Source organism: Camelus bactrianus, chromosome 22, assembly GCF_048773025.1.
Source record: "Camelus bactrianus isolate YW-2024 breed Bactrian camel chromosome 22, ASM4877302v1, whole genome shotgun sequence".
Classification (NCBI taxonomy): Eukaryota; Metazoa; Chordata; class Mammalia; order Artiodactyla; family Camelidae; genus Camelus; species Camelus bactrianus.
This window is the reverse complement of record NC_133560.1, coordinates 27,932,900-27,951,372: the sequence shown is the minus strand read 5'-3', so window position 1 is coordinate 27,951,372 and position 18,473 is coordinate 27,932,900. Positions and strand designations below refer to the sequence as shown.

The 18,473-nt window shown below is 60.0% G+C and overlaps 1 protein-coding gene across 8 annotated transcripts in view; it reads right to left on the bottom strand.

Annotated features, from left to right (window-relative positions):
* Positions 1–688: 688 nt before the first annotated feature.
* RFX2 (regulatory factor X2) overlaps positions 689–18,473 on the bottom strand; it is an 86,475-nt gene continuing 68,690 nt past the window's right edge. For all 8 annotated transcript variants that reach the window (XM_074350973.1, XM_074350975.1, XM_074350977.1 and 5 more), the window contains 12 exons: positions 15,573–15,754; positions 14,286–14,405; positions 11,959–12,074; positions 11,083–11,201; positions 10,619–10,731; positions 9,933–10,087; positions 9,249–9,346; positions 8,236–8,385; positions 7,346–7,554; positions 3,933–4,086; positions 2,855–2,897; positions 689–2,378 (listed from right to left, as the gene is read on the bottom strand). In XM_074350973.1, coding sequence (XP_074207074.1) covers positions 2,266–2,378; positions 2,855–2,897; positions 3,933–4,086; positions 7,346–7,554; positions 8,236–8,385; positions 9,249–9,346; positions 9,933–10,087; positions 10,619–10,731; positions 11,083–11,201; positions 11,959–12,074; positions 14,286–14,405; positions 15,573–15,754 — 1,572 coding nt within the window. In that variant the 3' untranslated portion in view covers positions 689–2,265. The remainder of the gene's footprint in view (positions 2,379–2,854; positions 2,898–3,932; positions 4,087–7,345; positions 7,555–8,235; positions 8,386–9,248; positions 9,347–9,932; positions 10,088–10,618; positions 10,732–11,082; positions 11,202–11,958; positions 12,075–14,285; positions 14,406–15,572; positions 15,755–18,473) is intronic.

Below are 18,473 nucleotides of genomic sequence, written 5' to 3'. Positions count from 1 at the left end.
ATCTAGCGAGAAGCCACTGTGATTAGTCAGAGCCCTCCAGAGGCTCTTGGTAGGATGAGGTCCTCTGTGCAGTGCTTATACCTGGGGCCCTACCTACTCGTTGGCCAGTGGGCCTTCAGCGGGCTCCCCTCCTCATCTCTCCTCCAGTTCCTGGGGCAGGAAGCACATGGGCATCACCTGTGCTCACGAGCCTCTCCAGCCACTCAGATCCCGGGTCCCCACCCTCATCCCACAGGCCAGCCCATATGTAGATGGGGCCCATGCATCGGCGATTTTGAAACAAGCTTACACACTGATTCTCAGGGGAGAAGTTCGGCCCTGCCCCTGTACCAAGCAAGCTCTGAGAACTACCAGTGTGCTGCCTCAGCGGCTGAAGCGTGGATTTATTCTGCTGAATGAGTCTTGTCTGCTTACAGTCTCGCCCTTCCTGGGCTGAGAGTGCCTTGCCCTCTCTGGCCCAGCGCTGGCCTTGCTAAATGAAGCTGGGGAACCCGCTCCTTCCAGAACACTCCCCAGAGAGCTGGAGGAAAGCACCACTGCCTCCCCTCCTGCCCTGTCCTGGGGCCAGGGGACTGCAGGAGGGAAGGCTGCCTCCTCCCGGGCTGCTGGGGGGGGGGGGGGCTGGAGTGTGGATTGTGACCCCCAAGACAGGGACGTTCGATGTGTTTATTGCAATGAAAAACGAGAATGGGCTTGGAAAGCTCTTTACTGTCATTTATATTCCTCCTCGTGGAATCCTGCAAAGAACTAGACAGAGCGTAAGGCAGAAACATGTGGAAGAAAAGGCAGGCGTCACAATCCATGAGCTGTGAACTTGAGTGTCTCCCGGGGACGGAGATGTTCGTTTAAAGACATTCCTTCTGTCTGATTTCACCTGAGTCTGGGGCTCTCAGGCCAGACGAACGCTGCGGTCATTCCGGGCTTCTGGTTTCTACAGTGCGGTTTCTCGCCCTCCCCTCGGCTCTCCCCACACACCTGTGAGGGCCCAGGAGCACAGGGAGCTCCTGCCTGTCGGGAAGCAGGCTTTTTAAAGGCCACGTGAGTTTACACTAGTACCTTCTGCATGAATGAGAAAACAACACTGGGGACCGAATGTACTGCAATGTACACATTCATAAGAAACGTTCTAATAACAGAGCACAAAACTATTGTTATAAACATATTTCCAAAAAGAGAAACTATTGCATTTCAGAAGACGGTGCTTCCTAGACCAGACGTTGGTCTTTCTTCTTTGCAGGTGCTTTGGGGGCAGAATTCTTGCATGGAGCTCACTGGTGTGACGTGTTCCGATGGGTAGATCCGGAGCATTCAGAGGTCAGGGCTGGGCAGGTCCTTGGGCCTCGTTTGTCCCCAGACAAGAGTTTTGACTCTGAGCCATCCAGGACGGGACTTGCTGGGGTCACAACACTCCAGGATCACGACTTCAGAGGCAGGCGTCCCGGAAGGTGCTGTGGAGCGGGACTCGGGCACGGCTGTCAGGGCGCAGACTTGGGACGGCCGCTCTCTGTGGGCGCTGCGGGAACACTGACCTTCCGGCCCCCTTGGAACAGACTCACTTCAGACCTAACGGTTCAGCTTGACGCTGGCTGTGACCTTGCAGAACCCCAATCCCTCCAGCTGCTGCTAATGCTTCTGGGTTTGATTTTTTAAGGACAGCACCACGTCTTGGTACGAGCAGGCCTGTTTCGGTGACTTGTTCTAGGAGCCACAAGGGGCCGAGGGCTGTGTGCCGTCCAGGGACGCGGCGATTGGCTGCTGCCTCTGGGGGCCTGGCCTCTGTGCCTCAGCGACCGGCAGGGCAGAGGCCGCGGGGTGGGCTCTGAGACGGCCCCTCCCCACCACCGGGCACCGGGGGGGCTCTGGGGACGCTGGCCAGCTCGGCCTTGCCCGCCGGCTACAGGACATCCCTCCCTTCCTGGGAGCCACGGTGAAAACTGGAATCAGCTGAATGGAGGAGATGCCCAATGTGGTGATACCGACTTGGCCCACAGGGCCCTGCAGGCTCCGGAGGTGGGATGTGTGCAGGGAGGACAAGAACATTTAGAAGAAGGGAAAGACGGTCTAAGTGGCCCAGGTGAGCGCCTGGGCACCGGGCGCCCGACGTGAGCTTCCGGTCACAACTGGTTTCTTTCAGAGGAGCAGCGTGTTCTGGAAGGGCGCCCTGGCCTGGGGCCCCGGGAGTCAGCGTAAAGGTCACTTCGTCTAAGAGGCACGATTGCAATGGAGCTCGGGGAATCGGGCCAGAGCCAGGGAGGCGCCACCGGGCTAGACGCCCTGCAGGGAGTGGTTGGGGTCACTGCGCTCCCGCTTCACCCGCGGCTCGCCCCGGCCGCGGGCCTCCGAGGGGGCCTCTGCACTGTGGTCCTCACCGATGTCATCTGTGGGGTCAGTGGTGGGGCGGGGGGCATGGGACGGGGAGAAGGGGGAAGCACGTCTTCAGAGGGTACGACCAGGCTGGGTGCAGGGTGCCGCCTTGGCTCGGGGCTGGGTTAGGCCAGTTCACCTGGGGCCCTCCTCCCTGTGCCCACCCTTGGCTGGTACCCATCAGCTTGGGTCAGGTTGCCCTCCATGGTGGGTCCCCTCACCGTGCCGGGCAGGGCATGGGTCCCCAGGGGCAGTGCTCACTGGCCCACCTGCCGCCCTCTCCGGACATGGGTGCAGGAGGCCCGTGGCCGCCCTAGTCCTATCTATGGCCCTGCTCCTCAGGGCTGGTGGGGAGGTCCCAGGATTAGATGTAATCCAGGAGGAGGGGGCAGGGCCTCTGCTCTGAGCCCTCAGCTGGGACGCCTGCTGCTGCCCATGTGCCACCCCACCACCCCGGGGTGGTGGATCGGAAAGCCTGGGACACACCCACCTTTGTCGAGCAGTGTCAGTGACAGGGAGGCGAGGTCGTTGAACTGAAAGACAGAAGTCCAGAGTGAGGGGCCCCCGCAGGGCGGGTCCCGGGGAAGTCAGCAATGTCTTCATCCACCGTGAAAATGGGCTGTTGCTATGTAAGCGAGAGGGGATCTGCCACGAGAAGTGGTCCTGATGCTGCTGGGTGTCTGGGCGTGTCCCCTCTGACCCTCTCTGGGCTGTGCCTGGGAGCGGCCAGAGGGTGGATGGGTGCCTACCACCCAGGCCAGCAAGGGGCCAGAGGCTGTGGCCTCCGAGCAGTGACAGTGAAAGACCAGCCACTATTCATCACAGGCTCACCGTGTACTGAGAGCTCTAGAGCATCACCTCATCCTCCTCAAAACAGCGCCATCACGACCTGGCAATTCCGTTCCCACGTTTATACCCCAAAGAATGGAAGCAGGTGTTCACACAGAACGTGGTCGTGGATGCCCACAGCGGCACCAGTCACACTAGCCGACAGGGGGAAGTGACCCCAATGCCTATCAACAGAGGGTGGCTGAGCAAAAGGTTGCCAATCCATGCAATCAAATGTTACTTTGCCGTCAGGAAGAAATGCTGATAGGTATGGCCACACAGGTGGACTTGAGGACGCAGTGCTCAGGGAGACAAGCAGACACCAAAGGACACATGGCGTGTGACTCCATGTACGTGAAGCATCCGGAACAGGCCAGTCCACGGAGACAGAAAATGGGTTCCCAGTTGTCAGGGGCTGGGGGAGGGGCTGGGGTGACTTGATCAGGGCTGGTTTTATTTCGGGGGTGAGGGAATGTTCTGGAACTAGAGAGGTGGTGGTTTCACACAAACTTGTTTACTTTAAGGGGTTAAAATGGTAAATTTTAGGTCATGTGTATTTCACCACAATGAACTCCCCACGTGGGGGTGGACTCAGAGGCGGGACGTCCTGCCCGGGTGACACAAGCAGGTGACAGGGGCTGATGGGTCCGTCGGGCTCCCCCACCACACGCACCCCCTGCAAGTGTGTTCTCCCAGCTCCCCCCGCCCGTGCCGGCCCCTCCTCCTGTGCCGGCCCTCACCTCGCCCATGACGGCAATGGGCGTCTCCCCGGTGGCCTCGGCGACGCGGTGCTCCACCAGGTAGAACATGTACTCGTCATAGAGCAGGCGGATGAGGTGGAAGGAGCCAAAGCTGGCGGCGCTGCGCAGGGTCAGGTCCCGAATCACCATGGAGCTGGGGCGGCAGACACAGGCTGGCACCTCCGCACGCCAGGCTCCCCTCCCACCCCGAGCTGGCCTGGGGGCCCCAGACCTGCAAGGGGCCTGCCCGGCATCCTGGCGCGACGTGCACCTGATGGCCTGGGACCCAGGTCTCCTCAAAGCCAGGACCGAGTCCCCTCCAGCCGTAGCCCCACCCGCCCCCCTGCCTCTCCTGGGTCAGCGGTTTCAGGCACCTGAAAACAAGACTCAAGTTCAGGGTGCTTTCACCTCCTTCACACAAAGCAGGGGCTGGCAAACCTCGGCCCCGCCCAGACCAGGTCCAGCCTTAGCCCGTGAGCCAAGTTCACATTCCAGTGTCCATAAATAGACTTTGACTGACCATGCCCGTCATACACGTGTTGTGTGTCGTGTGCCCATAAAACCTCATGACTCGAAAATACCTACTATCCAATTCTTTACAGAAAAAACGACCCCTGACCTAAAGGGGTTATTTACATGGTACCCGACCCAAAGCTCTGGCCTACAGACACCTCTGTCACGCAGTGCCAGACAGCGGACGCCCGTCTCAGAACTCACTCTCTCTGTGACGTCTAATCACTGTGGCAGCAGTAAAAGAAACAGGAAGGGACAAGACAGGAGTGGAGCCACGATGTAACAAAACAAGGGGGCATCGCTCCAGGGTGGCCCTGCTGCCCTGGAGTCCACGCGTTCTAAACCCAGCGGGAGTCAGTGCGCTCTGGCCCCAGGGGGAGACTTGTGCACAAGGGACACAGACGGCCAGCCAGGCTTCCCCAGAGAAGGCGGCCACTGAACTGCAGCCGTCAAATCATTTCCTTCTCTGTAAACCCTCTCTCTCTCCCCCTGGGGGAGGTTCCTAACCACTATGGCTTTGGCGCTGCCCGATTCAAATTGATGTTTGCTCAAAGAATCTTCTGGAAATGTAATGTGCCTTGGTTTCTCTTTTAACAGGTTAAAACTGTTGATGCTTGTGTATTAACAATGGGGCGTGGGGGCAAGTTGGTAAAGACAGCTGACAGCAGATGGGTTTAACTTTCTTTTCGCATCTTCCCGGGGCCAGTGTGTAGACACACTCCGTGGTAGTTTTATTCGGCCCTGGAGAGAGCTGGCTCCAGGCGGCTGGGCTTCGAGATGCCCTGGAAGGGCAACCAAGGAGGGGACCTGGGTGGTGTCTGCCTGCATCCAAATTAGTGCCTTCGAAAGTGAAGGTCACGTGAAGCACGTCCATGAACGTGAAGACGGCGTCGGGGGGCAGAGCGAGCAGGCCCGGAGCTCGGGATGTTCTGCTCAGAAGCTTCTTTGGCTCTGAAAGGCCGACCCCCTCAGCGAGTGAGCGAACATGGACCATGGGTCCCTGGGAAGGGCCCGTCACCCCTCCCTCCCGTCTCTCCGCCCTGCCTCCCCCGTCCATCCGGTGGGTGGTGCTTGGCTCTTATGTTGCTGCGGTATCACAGGCCAGGGAAGGAGCCGTGGGCCAGAAGCCGTGCTCTGAAGGAGACCCCAGGCCTGAATGCTTCGGCTCTCACTCTCCCTTTGTGCCCGCCCGGTGGGCTTCCCAGCCCCCCTTTCTCTGAGGCCCCTCTGGATCGGGCACTGGTACCCAGCGCCCCTACCCTACAGTCCCGGTGTCTGGTGCAAAGCTCTGGCTCCAGGTTTTAGCTTTTCTGAACCATCCTGGTGGTCGCCTCTGCGTGTTCTGGGTTCTCCAAATGGACTCACAGCTTCCTGCGGGGGAACATCAGTGGACTCCCCCTGGAGAGGCTGGCCGTGAGCCTGGCCGTCACCCACCAAGCCGCTGCCCACCGCTCTCCGTTTGCTGGTGGACGCTACAGAAACCAGTCCCTTAAACCTAACAAGATGGAGAGAGGGAGAGTCTGGTCCGGACAGAGAAAAGCACCCCCTCTACCGCAGGACCCCTCTCCGCAAGCCCGGCCCACATTCTCTGGGCCAGGCCCCTCCCGCTCCCGCCTTCCCGCTCCGTCCGTCCGCACGGGGGAGCACGGCAGCATGGAACCGGTTTCCCCTCGGGATTCTGACCACCCTGCCCTCCTGCCTCCCAGCCTCCGAGATGCTGAGCGGACGTCTGGCGCTACCCTGGTTCCTGGCCCCGTGGTGTGACCTGCCGTTTTCTCCCCGGAAGCCTTTCCAATCGCCTTTCTCTTCTCCTTGGTGTCCGAACTGCACAGTGAGGCTGGGAACCTCGTTCACTGGGCGGGGAACCCGGCAGCTCTCGGCAACTCCAGCCTCAGTTCTGGGAGACCTTCTTGATGTTTCTTTTTAGTTTCTTTCCCTCCATTTTCTGTCTCTTAAAAAAACCTCTGCCGGCCGGACAGCAGACCTCCCGGGTCGGCCCTTTCATGTCTTTTTCTTCATGCTTCTCTTTTATGAGTTGTGGCTCCCAATTTTCTTTCTTTCTCAGTATTTTTTTCTCTCTCACCTTTACTTCCTGTGATGCTCAGTCTTCTCCGTCAGTGACCGGCGGCGACGCCACCAAACGTCGGTCTGGGTGTTGCCGCGGTTCCCGTCTCCCCTCCGTCTGCTCGCCCTCCCACCAGGGCTGGGCCTCGGCTACTCAGCTCGAGGGCCTTCAGAGCGAAACTGAGGTTTCCCTGAGGAAGAGGGAGCCCCGCCCGAGGACAGCAGCATCCGCTCCCACCGGAGTGTCCTGCCCGCCAGCCCACCCTGCGGACCTCAGACGTGCCGGCTCCCCGATCACGCCAGCCGGCTCCCCGAACCAATCCCCTTACATTCATTCACACCCACACACCAAAGTCATGTAATACAGTGACACCTATCATTTAAAAATCCGTCCACCTGACCCTCACCCAGGACCATCCCGTGGGGACAATGAGACGCTGGGAGCGGATACCCGTCCCTCCCTCCTGCTTGCACCTGGCAGCGAGGGGACAAAGGCTCGGTGGTGCTTCCCGTTTTGCTGGGCTGGCTGTTCCCCACCCTGGTTCCCACCCGCGCTCCTCTTCTCCCTAAACCCGTCCTGGACTCACCGTGGACTTCGCCCCGCGGGTCACACCAGGGAGCAGAAATCAACACCCATGCTCCAGCTGCCGTGCTCCTCAGCAGGCAGGCCCGAGACAAGGGTTTCTGCCTGTGGAGGCCTCTGCAACCCAGTTTGAGACCCCAGGGGGCTCTGGGGCTGCCCCTGGGAGCCCCGGGAGGGAGGCCCACTGGAGGGGTCTGTGGGTTCCTGCCTCCCCTGCCCACACAGCCCTCTGGGAGGTGAAGCGGGCATGTACCTGTAAAAGGACCATTTCAGCAGGAACTGCCGGGCAGCCTTGGGGAAGCTGGGGCTGCCTGCGTGCTGCTTCAGGACCTGGGTGACCACGTTGTCCAGCCAGCTGGCCCACTGGTCCAGGGAGCTCTGCTGCTGCAGCGTCAGCTTGAAGTCCTGCTCCAGCCGCTGTACCATGCTCTCCTCGCACTGGCACACCCACGAGGCCTGCTCCTGGGGGGCGCGGGTGGCCGGCGGGTCAGGGCGGGGGCACCGTAACGGCTCCCGAGGGCGGCCCTGAGCCGGATGCACTGAGCACGAGTGCCTGCCTGCCCTTGGCCTCTTGTAGGGCAAGGTCAGCCCCGCTCCACGGGCAGAGACGGATGGACACCCAGAGGGAACCTGCCTGCTTCCAAGGGCCCAGATCCCGGCTGCCTGCCTACAAAGCCCTGACTGTACTGTGCCTTCGCACTGTGTTATTTCTAAGTGGTCCTTCCTCTACGTGTGTGCATTTACTCAGTGGATGAACCCAGGACCGGGCCTGGATGCAGATCTGGTGGCAGGACCCATCTGGTGGCGGCCTGCACTTTCCTAAGCCCTGAGGAGAGAGCCGTGAAAGTGGCAACGGGAAGGCAAGTTTTTTAAGAAAATGGACCAAGGTGTCGGTCTCGGTGCCCAGACGCCAGGGGGACATGAGTGATCTCCTAGTGGAGCCTGGGGCCCCTAGGTGCACTGCAAGGTTGGGGAGCTTCAGTCCAGACTCCTTTCAAGCAACAGAAGCGTGGGCCAGGCATCGGCTCGGCTGTGGGCAGCTTTGTGGGCCTCTGTGCATGTTTCTAGAGGGCGGAAGCCCAGGCCAGCGGAGAGGGCCCCGTGCCTGTCCGGGCCGTGGGGAGCCGTGTGGGAGAAGGTCACCTGCACGTTGGCGAAGTCCACGCGGTTGAGGTCGCTAAGCATCTGGCTGATCTGGGAGGTGTTCTGCAGCACCGCCCGGGCCGCCTGCGCCAGGTGGTTGAGGGACGTGTAGCGCCGCAGAGTCTGGGCGAAGGCGCTGACCACGCCCACCTGTGGCCGAGGGGGGTGCGATTACTGGGCGAAGAGGGGCCCGCCCTTCTGACAGTCTCAAAGCCCCCGAAACAGAATCAGTGAGGGGCACAGGTGCCACCAACACGTCGAGCAGCGCCACAGTGGACGCCGCAGCACAGGTGAGCGAGGATTCAGGATGGCGTGGCTGTGCCCCCGCTTCTGGGATCCCTCGGGCTCTCTGGGGTGGGTGGTAAAAATACAGATTCCCAGGTGCCTCTGGAGCAGACTTTGCAGGGGTGTGGCCCCGGAATCTGCGATTTCGAACAGCTACCTAAGCAATTCCTATGCGTCCCGAAGGTCAACCCCGGGTTGAGGCAGGCAGACCTGCTGCCCGGATCTGGCCCCGCCTGCGTGAGCCGGCTCTGCAAGGATGCTCGAGAGAATGGAAGACAATCATCTCTTTTTCACAAGGAGGCCAGATCTCCACATCTGACATTCTGATCAGTGGCCAAGACTATAGCGTTAAGGGTGATTGTAAGGAGATTAAATCCCCCTCCGAAGATAAACAGAGAAACATTCAATCTGTTCTGAGTTGACCCAAAAGCTTCACAGCAATGAGATCTTCTGTCGCACCCTCCCGGCCAGCGCCTGTCCTCCACCTGCGGCATCCTCGGCCTTCCTGGCAGGACCACTTATCCTCGGGACACAAGGAGCAGCCTGCTTTCTCTGGGGCCCAGCGGTCCTCAAGATCCCCCAGGGCGGAGGTGGGGGAACCCCTCCTCGGACCCACTTCTGGCTCCCTCGTTTCACCGCACAGCAGGGCCCCAGGGGGCCCCAGGCCAAGGCCTCTGCCCCCGGGGACCAGCGTGGTCTGGAGGCCCAGGCCCTGCTCGCACAGTTACCTTGGTCTGGATGACCTGCTGTGGGAAGTCGCTCATGGCGTTCGTCAACCAGCCTTCCAAGCTCTTGGCGAAATTACGGATGGCCTGCGTCAGGGTACCTGGGAGACACGAGCCACGTGCTACTGTGAGAAAGGCAGTCTCGCCGTGAGAATCAGCCTGTGTAAGAGCTGCACGTGCCGTGGGAATGACCACCCTCGAAGTCCGAGCAACACAGAGGAGAAGAGACAGTGAGCTGGTGGTTCTCGCCCAGAGTGAAGGGAGCCTGCAGCACCTGGGGCAGTGGTTCAGGAAGAGTGAGGCTCAGTGCCCCACATCCTCGCATCCTCACCCTCAGGGGCCTGGGAGCCCCAGGGAGAGCCCACACGTAGGCCACGCAGGTGGGGGGGGGCAGAGGCCCTGGGACAGTCCCCCAGCGTGTGTCTGCCCCGGGCCGGGTGTAGCCATCGAGGCCCCCCATTTCCTTTGTCCTCTGCCGGAGTAAATAGGACCTGCTCTTTCCTGCTGAAGAGTCGCAGTGCTGGGAGGAAGCTGAGCTCGGCGTCAGGTCAACCCGATGTTGCTGGCGGGGGAGGGCTGTCCCGAGACCTTGGCGCCTCTGGGAGTCTCCTCTGGGGAGGTCCTGGGACCCCTGCAGCGCCGGCACCCCCGACCCCCAGCCCAGCCGCGCCAGCGCAGGCTGCTTACTGGGCACCGGCCGCAGCACGTCGGGGATGAGGATCTCCACCAGCGCCTGGTACAGGATGTGGTCACAGGTCCTCATCCACCTGAGGACGGGGTCGCATTTGCACAGAGACACCAGCTTGTCCTTCGGGAGGACGGCGCCTTCTGGCTCCTCGTCACTGCGGGGGAATGAGTGGCACTGAGGGACACAGATGAGCCTCGGCCTGGCAGCTGGCCGCCTGTCTGGGGCCCGCAGAGCTGCAGGAGGCACCAGCTTTTGTGGAACAAGCTGAGTGAGGCTGCAGGACCGCCCATGCAGGGCTGGGGGGACCCTTGTGGCAGGCCAGCCCCCCACCCCATGATCACCCCTAAGTTCCTCGTGCTGGAAAAAGTGGATGGGGGTTGGAGGGTCGAGCTCAGTTGTAGAGCACATGCTTAGCACACACAAGGTCCTGGGTTCAATCCCCAGTGCCTCCACTCAAAAATAAAAAAATAAAAAAACACCCAAAAAACAAAAAACAGGGGACATGCCATATGAGTCACAAATCAACTTGGTGTGAAGACCACACGGGCCTGAGGGGGTCTGAGTGCCAGTTCTTGGGAAGTGGGAGTGCTTGTCTGTGGGCCACAGTGTGGGTGTCAGCAGGCGACGGTCCGCAGGGTAAACCCGGCCTGTGAACAAGGCCTGTCTGGGGGACAACGGGTGCTACCTGGCGGGGAGGGAGCCAGGGCCGTCGCCGGAGGGGGCTTTAGAATTCCAGAAGGAAAGCCACAGCTTCTCGATGTAGTGAAACTGGAGGTTCATCACGACATCTAAAGTTGCCTGGGAATCAAAGCAGCTGGTTAAACACGAGTGTGCACACACCACGCGTCAGAACACGCTGGGTGAGCGGCCGGGATCCAGGCTGCGGGGGGCCTTTCCAAACCCAGAGAGACCCCGGGAGGGGATGAGAGTGAACGAAGGGGCCCTGGTTCAGAGCAGAGTTCCCATCTGCTCCTTGCAGAGGGAGGAGGCGCCAGTCCTGTCTCCCCTGTCACGGCCTGAGGGACACAGGTGATGTTCTGGCTCTGACTGCATGCAGCTGACCACCAAGGCCTGGCGGAGGTGCACCGAGGTGCCCACGGAGCCCCAGGCCCAGGCTAGGGGGTGGGGAGAGGGGCTGGGGGCGGTCACCTCGCAGTGCCGCCGGTAGACCAGCTGCAGGGCTTTGACATCGTGCAGCGTGATGCTCTCCTGCAGCAGGACGCTGCCCAGGTCGGGCGCCGGGAACTCCGGGAAGACGTGGGACACATCTGGGGGAGAAAAGTGAGCTGATCAGCAGAGCCACGGAGGGCGCACAGGCAGAAGCCGGCCAGCAGGAGGGTGGGCGGGGGGACCTCGCGACAGCGGAGGTAGAGTCTCGGCTCCCACTCGAGGCCACACAACTTTCAAGCCTTGGTTTTCTCAGGTACGGGGTCAGGACACCACCGTCAACTCCCGGTAATGTTAAATACACCCACACACGGAGCACGGGGCCTGGCACCCAGCGTGCGACCCATCCCCCAACACGGGGGGTGCTGGGGCGGTGACACCCTCTCCAGAACACCTAACACAGAGGGTTCTGTCGGGGCTCAGAAGACAGACTCTAAGACACGCAGGCCGCGGATGTCAGCGTGTGTGAGCTTCCCTGGGCATCCCGGCGGCAGGGTCTGGGTCAAGGTGGTGCCGGCCGGGGAGGGGCTCCCCCAGGGAGGAGGGCCAGGCCGCCCTGCGTCGGGGCACCGGGAGGGGACGGGCTGGGCTGCAAGTGCCCGTCGTCTTTTTTCTGATGGGCATTTCATTTTATGTACTAACTGTTCTCATGGTCGCTTCATACATTAATTTTGGGGGCATATGCTGATTATTCTTAAATCTCAGGGATTCCACAAAGAAGGCTTATCTAGAACTTTCTCTGCCATTGAACAGGTGTCATACAAGTAAACTGTCTACCGCATCCCTTTTGGACACTGCGGGGGCCGGAACCCACCCCCGGCGGCGCCCGGCGGCCCCGAGCCTTTGCAGGGGGCTCACCGATGTACTGCTGGTGCTGCTGGCTCTGGGCCGCCATGGCCTGCTCCGGTGTGCTGTGCAGGCTGCCATGTGAGCTGCTGTCCCCGAGGCTGTCCATCTTCTGGGCTGGCCGGTACCTGGTCAGGAACACGCGTGTCCCCATGAGCCCCCCGCAGCGCTGCCCGGAAGGAGCCCAGGGAGCAGAGGGCTGAGCAGGACTTGGTTTGTGGGGGGTGTACATGTAATTTTCTAAAACTTGGGGTCAAGTAGAAGACATACAATTTGCCATCTTACCCATTTTTAAGTGTACAGTTCCCTGGCTTTAAGCACGTTCACATTGCTGGGGAACCACCAGCCAGCTCCAGAACTTTATCTTCCCAAACCGAAACTCTGTCCCTGTTACACGCTGCCCCCCGCCCCCAGCCCCTGACCCCACCATCCACTTTCTGTCTCTGTGAATCTGGCTCCGCCAGGGACCTCCCTAGGGGAGGGACAACACTTGTCCTTCTGTGGCTGGCTTCCCTCACTGAGCATCATGTCCTCAAAGTTCACGCACGTTGTAGCAAGTGTCAGAACCTCCTTGCTTTTTAGGGCTGGGTGATGCTCCCGTGTGCGCTTGGACTACATTTGTTTATCTGTTCATCCGCTGATGGACACTTGGGTTGCTTTTTGATGTGTGTGTTCTAACGCCTCTCTCAGAAGACAAGTGAACTTCTTTACCCAGAGTCATGAACATCTCACTATTGTATGACCCCAAAGGAAATTCTGAGACTTTCGTTTTGCCCCGAGCCAGACAGCAGTGGGCCGTCTGTCCAGGCAGCAAACTGACGATGTAACAGGGGAGGGCTTCCCGAGCAACGTGCTGCTCCGAGCGCAGAGGGCCGGCCCCGGGGGATGCCCTTCCCCGCAGGCGGTGGGGCCAGGCCCGCTGTGGGAGAGGAGGGGTGCTGCCCAGATGCACGTGGACGGCCTGACAGGGGCAGGGGGGTGGCTCCGAGTGTCGGTGGCACAAGCCTGTCATTGTGAAACGTGCATCTAAATCTGCTGGGTGTGTAGACTCACAGGGGTTTGCAGGGGCCCGAACCCAACAATGAAAGCTGTGGAGTCCTTGTCTGAGGACAAGCAGGTCCAGGATGGACTGCTGATCCCGGAGAACGTTCCAGAGATTGTCTCCCGTGACTGCCAACTCCCATGTGGTTGGGAGTCACCGGGATACTTCAGAGCAGCTAAAATGAGTTTTAGCCACACAGCTCGGCCGAGGCATGAAGGGGCCACGTGGAGGTGAGGGGCGTGCGGTCCCTGCCCTGGGGCAGAATGGACCCTGGAGAGGGGCCGAGGACAGGTAAGGGCAGGAGAGGTGACAGGAAAGGGCCAGAGAGATGACCTCCGAGTGGGGCCCTGAGCCAGGCGTCTCCCGCTAGGGCTGCAGAGGCCCAGCTCTGTCCCTTGTTTTGAAAAAATTTTTTTGGTGCATGGCCGCACCCACTGGTGTGCAGATGGTCCGTGAGGGGTCTCCACAGACAGAGTCTGCCTGCAGAGCCAAAGACATGTGCCCTCTGACCCTTTCTAGAAAAAATCTGCTGATTCCTGCCTTAAAAGCTGAGTAGGTCTGTAATGCATGGAGAGAACATTCCAGAAAATGACCAGGCCTTTCTAGCCATCAGACCCAAAGGTCAGGAAAAAGCAGCAACTGAAGTACAGCAGCTTCTTTCTCCTGACTTCCAGGGTTATGTTCAGTGTTCCTTCTCTTTCCTCTGTGTGGCTGAAAAAAATTGAAAGATCTGTGATTCTAAAAGATCTGTGATTTGCCTTCTGGAAAAGGCAAAACTATGGAGATAGAAAAAAAGATCAGTGGTTGCCAAAGGCTGGCGGGTCCTCACAGAGGATTTCGAGGGCAGTGACCTACTCTGTACGACCCCGTACCAGTGGGTGAGAGTCGTTACACCTCTGTTCAGGCCCGGAGAACGAACAGCACGGAGAGCGAGCCCTAATGTCAGCTACGGACTCGGGGCGACAATGAGGTGTCGACGCAGGTTCATCGACTGTAACAAATGGTGGGGACGGGGGGCTTGTGGGAAAGCGCTGCACTTCCCACCGACTTTCGCTGTGACCCTAAAACTGCTCTTACAAAATGTCTATATACGTCTGGAAAAGAGGCAGATTTGCAAACTCTGTGGCCGGAGGAGGCCACACCCCCAGCCCCTCGTGTCCTGCCGGCCTCACTCCACACCAAGTACCCGTGAGCTCTGGGCTCTCCTGGGGCGCTGACCCTGGGGGGAGGGGAGTCTGCCTTCCCCACCGCAGGGTGTGTCTGGTGGCCGAGAGGCGCCCCCCGGCCGCGCACCCACCTCGGCTTCTGGGGTGCGGGCTGCTGCCGCATGGCCATGTACTGCGTGTCCTCCTGCAGCCGGCTCAGGGGCGAGTCTGGCTTCAGACGGATCCCGTAGTAATGGTACTTGGAGTTGCCCCTGGAAACCAAGCACCCAGGGTCAGCTCTCTGCGGACGTCCTGAATGACCAGACAGGTGCTCTGTCCGTGCCCTCCACCCTGGGCCTTCGGGGCCATGTTCCCTGGACCGCGTGGGAAACAATCACGGGCCATCCCCGGGTCAGAGAGCTTCAGGAAATTTGGTAATGACTTCCCCCTCTGGGACATTTCCCTCTCGCATTTCAGTGTGATAAAGGCTCTGAGAAGTCCTGAAAGAACCAGTTCAACTCTGCTTAACCCAGCATGGTCTAATTATTATTACGACCATTATCACCACAGTCTGGGAAACACTACCCTAGTCCATCATAGAAGATGAACAAAGCGCTTTGAACAATTTCGGTGAGAAAACAGGTCAGGGGCTCCTCAGGGGAGAAGCCCTGGGTAACAGACGTGCGGCTGTGCAAACACCCCACTTGTGCACCGTTGTTTCTCCCAAGCTGGCAACGGGGACAAGCTGGGGAGCCCGGGTCCTTCCCGGCTGAGGTGTGAGCCGAGCCGGTGCGAGGAGCCGAGCCCCAACCCTGAAGGCAGCATCTGGAACCCTCTGGAGGGGGAGGCACCCAGGCAGCAGAGGCCGTGTCCCCAGGGACCAGGGGCTCCCCTCCTGCCTCCGTTTCGTGATCTGTCCGACCATGTTCTATAAGGACGTCCTCAGTCAAGGATCCCAAGGTGGCAGAGAACTCTCTGCACCCCGTCCTTTAAAACACACAGGATGCCCGCTTCTGAGAGGGCTCAGGAGGACCCTGACACCCACAGGGCAAGTTTATGGCCCGTGATGTTTCCTGGTTGTCGGCCAAGGGCAGCTGCTGTTGGACCGGTGTAGGCACAGCAAAAAGCACCAAGAAATAGTAAATCCAACTCTACTAGAACATCCAGGGGTGGCTTTTGAAAACGCCTGTTTATTGTGGAAAATTTCAGATGAAGAGAGAGTGGGAAGCCTGTGTCTGTCGCCAGGAGAGAAGCCACCGCAGCCCACGTGTGGCTGCCGCCAATTCAGGGCCACTCCGGGTTCACCTGGACGGAGGCAAGGGCACCCGGACGTGGCAGGAGCGGGAAGCTCACGTCTCCCGCAGCTGGATTTCCATGACAAGGAAGAGAGCGGGCGGGCCTGGGGGCCGCCGGACCCCCCCCCCCCCCCACCTACCCACCTGGTGCCCAGCCGCCGTGTCCTCAGGCCCATAAACACGGAGCGGATCAGCTTCCCGAAGGAGGCAGCGTTCACGGGGTCCAGCTTGTGCTCCTGGCAGTGCCGAAGGTAGTGGTTGTAGAGAGAACTCCTGGGCAGGCTGACCCCTTCCGCGGTTTCATAGTTATCCAAGAGCCACTGGAGCTGGTAAAGAGAAACACCAGATGCTCACGCGGCCGCACGGAGACAGTCAGGCGCTTTCCACTAACGCCGTGAGGGAACTCACCTCCACTGCCCTGATTGGGGTTCAAGAGACTTGGGGCTCCTTAACGAACAGATAGCTTCTTGCCACTCGCTTATTGATTCCTTCCACTTTCAGCCAGATTTTCAGTCTCCCGGACTTAACTTATAAAAGCCTGCCTGTGATGGGAGAACTTAGGTCCTGCCTTCCTAATCGTCAGAGCGCGCACATGTCCCGCCCCGCACGCCGCTGAAACACCAAATGTTTCCTAAACCTGTGGGAATGGAGGTAATCTGAACCCCGGAGAGAGAGGAAGATTAAAGAAGACTCGGTAGCCCACCAGGACCGCGCCTGCGTTAAGCTAGCATCGCCGCAGTCCCTGTGCTCCTGACAGAGGAAAACAGACGGAAACGGAACAAGACCGAAAGGCCAGGTTTTGTGCTCAGACCTCCCGCTGAGGGGACCAGCCCTGCTCCTGCTTATCCGAGTAGTGGGTTTGAACCAGGGGCCATCGAGCCTCCTGTCACCACGACGCCTGCCTCCTGCAGCCCTGGCGTCCATGCTGTTCCCGAGGACTGTGAGTCCATGGGACAGCTGTCTCCTTGTCTGTTCCTGTGACCTCGCAGCGGGTCCCGCCCCACCAGAGGGTGAAGGAGGGACAACTACAACGGGGGCATGGGGAAGAGGGGGCAGCAGCCAGAGCCCAGGGGAAACAGGAAAGAGCCCTTCAGCTGCCCCCTTTGGGAAAGAACATGGCGGTTTTTTACTTTCCATCAAATCACCCAGATATTTAATTTTCAAACTTTCCTTAAATGCTTATTTTTTGCACGAAGGTGGCAGAGCACCACCTTCTCTCTCCAAGGCTTCGCTCCCGCCCAGCGGTCCCACCTTTAGGCGCCGTCTCCTTGGCCCCACTTGTCCTGACCCCTCGCTCTCTCTTGATGCTGTAAACCGAATCTTAACTGTGAAGTTAGTGACGGCCTAATCCTAGCACAAGGCACGGCCCCACCCCTCCGCACCCCTCCCCCAGCCCAGGCCACCCTGACCACCCCTCCCTGCCTTGACTCTGGGGCTGAGGGGCTCACGGGGCTGGGAAGTGAGGAAGGAGGGCGCGGGCGGCACAGAGGCACTGGGCCTCTTCGGTGGACGCTTGCTCGGCCTGCTTCACGCTGGCGTGGGGCCCCCTGCTCCACCAGCCACTTGGGATAATTGCCACCCTTCCATTTACCTTCAACTGGTTTGGAAGCCAGGTTGGGGAGGGCTGGTATCTGCTGGCCCCTGAGCTCCCAGGTTTTCCAGAGCACTCCCTGTCTGGAGCGGACCCATCTCCCTGCTGGAATGGGGGCTCCAGGGAGCAGAGACAGAGCGGGGCTACCCATGTTTGCGCCCTATAAGGATGCTTCGAGAAATGCTGACCAAGAGGAGGAGGGGCCTGGAGAGTGGCAGGGACCCCACCACGAGGGGAGCCTCCAGGTTCAGAAGCTAGCGGTGCTTCCTCTCTCGGCCGCCCTAGCTGGAGAGCACAGGCTGTTTCTCTGGGAGCCCTCCGTGGGCAGGAGAAGCTGGGACCAGGGCTCAAACATCTCAGGGGCTGAGCCGGCTGGTGAGTCAGGCAGGCGGGTCCTCAGGCCACAGGGCTGAGGCCAGGTCCCATGGGCGGTGGCCTGGAAGGGCCCTGGACCAGGCCCCAAGCGGTGGAGGCTAAGACCCCATCCAGCGCGCCCCACAACTGGCTGGACGTGAACAGGAAGGTCTGGGAAACACGACCGCTTCTGCTCCTCAACACCTCCGCCAAACCCCGAGACTGAAATGAAAAGCAGGCCTGTCGGGTGATGGCGCGGACACTGACACTAAGGATGGGTGGCTGGCTTCCTCCTAAGTGAGAGCTGACGCCGCCAGCAGCCTCCAAAGGAATAACTGGTTCACTTCCTCCCTCTCTGGCATCGAGAGGTTACCCGGAAGGGAGACAGACTGGAGCTGGACGAAGGTTTATGGGCTCCAGGAAGGTTGGGGCCTTGCCAGCAGGCCGAGCGAGCCACAGCGGGGTCTGCGCCGCACACCGTGCACTTCCGGGGGCCGGCGCCTGGCTGAGCGTCCGCGTCAGGGATGCCGGACTCCAGAGGCCCAGTCCCCCCACCGCACAGCGCCCGCCTTGCCCGCGGCGCCCCGACCTCGGGCCCCAGGCCCTCCACGCAGCACAGGGGAGGGCGGACTCTGAGTGACACTGCAGCAACTTCTGTCTGCTGATATTTGCACCAATTCTATGTCCACACAAACACGAATAAACAGAACTTTTTCCAGTAAAAAGCACGTATTTATCCACATTGGTGATCTGTCAGGACTGCATTCTTCTCAATGAAAACGATCAAATCCCTCCTTTTAAGGGGAAAAAAAGCAAACCCCAACATCCCTGGTGGCACAGGGCCGGTGGACACTTGTCCCTCTAACCTACAAACGGGAGGCAGGGTCTTGAGGACCAGACTCGCCCACCTGCCCAGCCCCTTCATCTCTCAGGATATTTGCTTCCACTGTTTGGGGCAAACGTGCCTGACCCTGGCCCCTGATTGGCTGGCGCAGTATCATCCGAGCAGCGCCAGCCCTTCTGCGCTTCTACGTTACTCTGCCCCCATAATCCAGCTTTGAACCTGCCGTTTCCATCTATCCACCGCCTGCTCTGGGCGC